This window comes from Austrofundulus limnaeus, unplaced genomic scaffold (genome assembly GCF_001266775.1).
Source record: "Austrofundulus limnaeus strain Quisiro unplaced genomic scaffold, Austrofundulus_limnaeus-1.0 Scaffold552, whole genome shotgun sequence".
In the NCBI taxonomy this organism is placed as follows: domain Eukaryota; kingdom Metazoa; phylum Chordata; class Actinopteri; order Cyprinodontiformes; family Rivulidae; genus Austrofundulus; species Austrofundulus limnaeus.
Genome location: NW_013952954.1, coordinates 299,059 through 300,885, shown reverse-complemented (window position 1 = coordinate 300,885; position 1,827 = coordinate 299,059). Strand labels below are relative to the sequence as shown.

Here is a 1,827-nt window from a genome sequence, read left to right as displayed (position 1 = left end):
TTAAAAGTTTAAAAGCTGCAACGTGTTTTGTGTAAATGTGTTACAGTTTTATGTCTCAGGTTTAGTTATCCTGTCATCCACCAGAAAGCCTTTATATTTATTTTGTGTTTAGATTTGTGTTGTGAGGATGTAAAATATGTGTAGAAATTAAAATTTAAACAAAACAAGTGAGTTTTGTTTAAAGACTGTGAGGGGCTCACAGACCCGCGTGCTTCCCGATCCTCAAAAAGTCCGTTTCTTTCAGGTAAATATTAACCTCAGAAAGGTCAAAGTTCACCTGTAATCACCTGCGTCACCACCTACAGGTGAGTCATCCCAGCTGACCAATCAGAGCGCAGCATCCGCTCCAGGAAACTGAGTCCGGCTCCCCAGCAGCAGACCCGAACAGAACCAGAGACCCGGACTACAGAGTCGGTTTGAGGTTCTTCAGAGGAGGAAAGTTCCGCAGCTGCAGTCATGGTTTGCGGCGGATTCTTCTGCGCTAAAAACGCGCTTTCTGTGCTCAACATCCTTTATGTGGTGAGTTTTTATTTTATCTTCTTTACTTTTAATCTGAAAAGAAAAGAGCAAACTGATGGATTTTAGTCATTTGTTAGTTTTTTATTCTGACAGTAAAAACTAAAGCTTCCTGCTGTAGACGCAGCTGAGCAGAATTAACTGATTCTTATCACAGCTGCTGTCGGAAAGTTTTAAATTTGTTCTTCCTTAAAAATAAAATCAAACTTTTAATTTTTACAAACTTTAACTCCGAGCTGCTGAAGGATCTGAGAATACAGTCTGAATAAAATCAGCTCCGTTTTTATTTCCTCCTCAGGATAATAAAAACAGCTTCTGTTCCTCAGAGGTATGGCAAGCCCTTTGAGTATTTATTCCACATCCCTCCATCATGACTCAACTCTTCAACATTTACTAGTTTAATGAAAGTCTTATATTAGGTACTTTTATCCAACTAGTTGAAGAATTCACTTAACTAATGACTTAAAAATCCCAACTAGTTTAAACACACTGGATCATTCAGCCAAACTAGTTCACTAGAGTTGTATAAGTTTACTAACAGGCATCAAAAAGATTAATTTAACTAAAAAACACTAAGTCTACTACTCAACTAAAGCCTAAAATATTCACTCCTATTGAATCACATTAAACTTTAACATTAATTATTGTCAACTGTTAACAAAAACATGTCGACTAATCAGTTTTAAACTGTGTTGTATAAAATACCTGAGTAAAAGTACAAGTACCTTATCATAAAACTACTTGGTAAAAGTTCAAGTCTCCTCTAGAATATCACTTGAGTAAAAGTCTGAAAGTATCTGATTTATTTTGTACTTAAGTATCAAAAGTACATTTCTGACATAAAATATAGTAATAAAAGTAAAAGTATTGAGTATTAACGGTTAGATTTTCCAAAATACATTAATTTGAAGGTGACCTCTTGTTAAATATGTATGTTTGTATGTATGGTATGTATGGTATGTATATATGGTATGTATGTATGGTATGTATGTATGGTATGTATGTATGGTATGGTATGTATGTATGGTATGTATGTATGGTATGTATGTATGTATGTATGTATGTATGTATGTATGTATGTATGTATGGTATGTATGTATGTATGTATGTATGTATGTATGTATGTATGTATGTATGGTATGTATGTATGTATGTATTGTATGGTATGTATGTATGGTATGTATGTATGTATGGTATGTATGTATGTATGGTATGTATGTATGGTATGTATGTATGGTATGTATGTATGTATGGTATGTATGTATGGTATGTATGTATGGTATGTATGTATGTATGTATGTATACAAACTA

General features: G+C 33.7%; 1 protein-coding gene across 1 annotated transcript in view; it reads left to right on the top strand.

Annotated features, from left to right (window-relative positions):
• Positions 1-357: 357 nt before the first annotated feature.
• LOC106530728 (tetraspanin-13) overlaps positions 358-1,827 on the top strand; it is an 11,117-nt gene continuing 9,647 nt past the window's right edge. Inside the window, exon 1 of the mRNA XM_014026419.1 lies at positions 358-519. Coding sequence (XP_013881873.1) covers positions 457-519 — 63 coding nt within the window. The 5' untranslated portion in view covers positions 358-456. The remainder of the gene's footprint in view (positions 520-1,827) is intronic.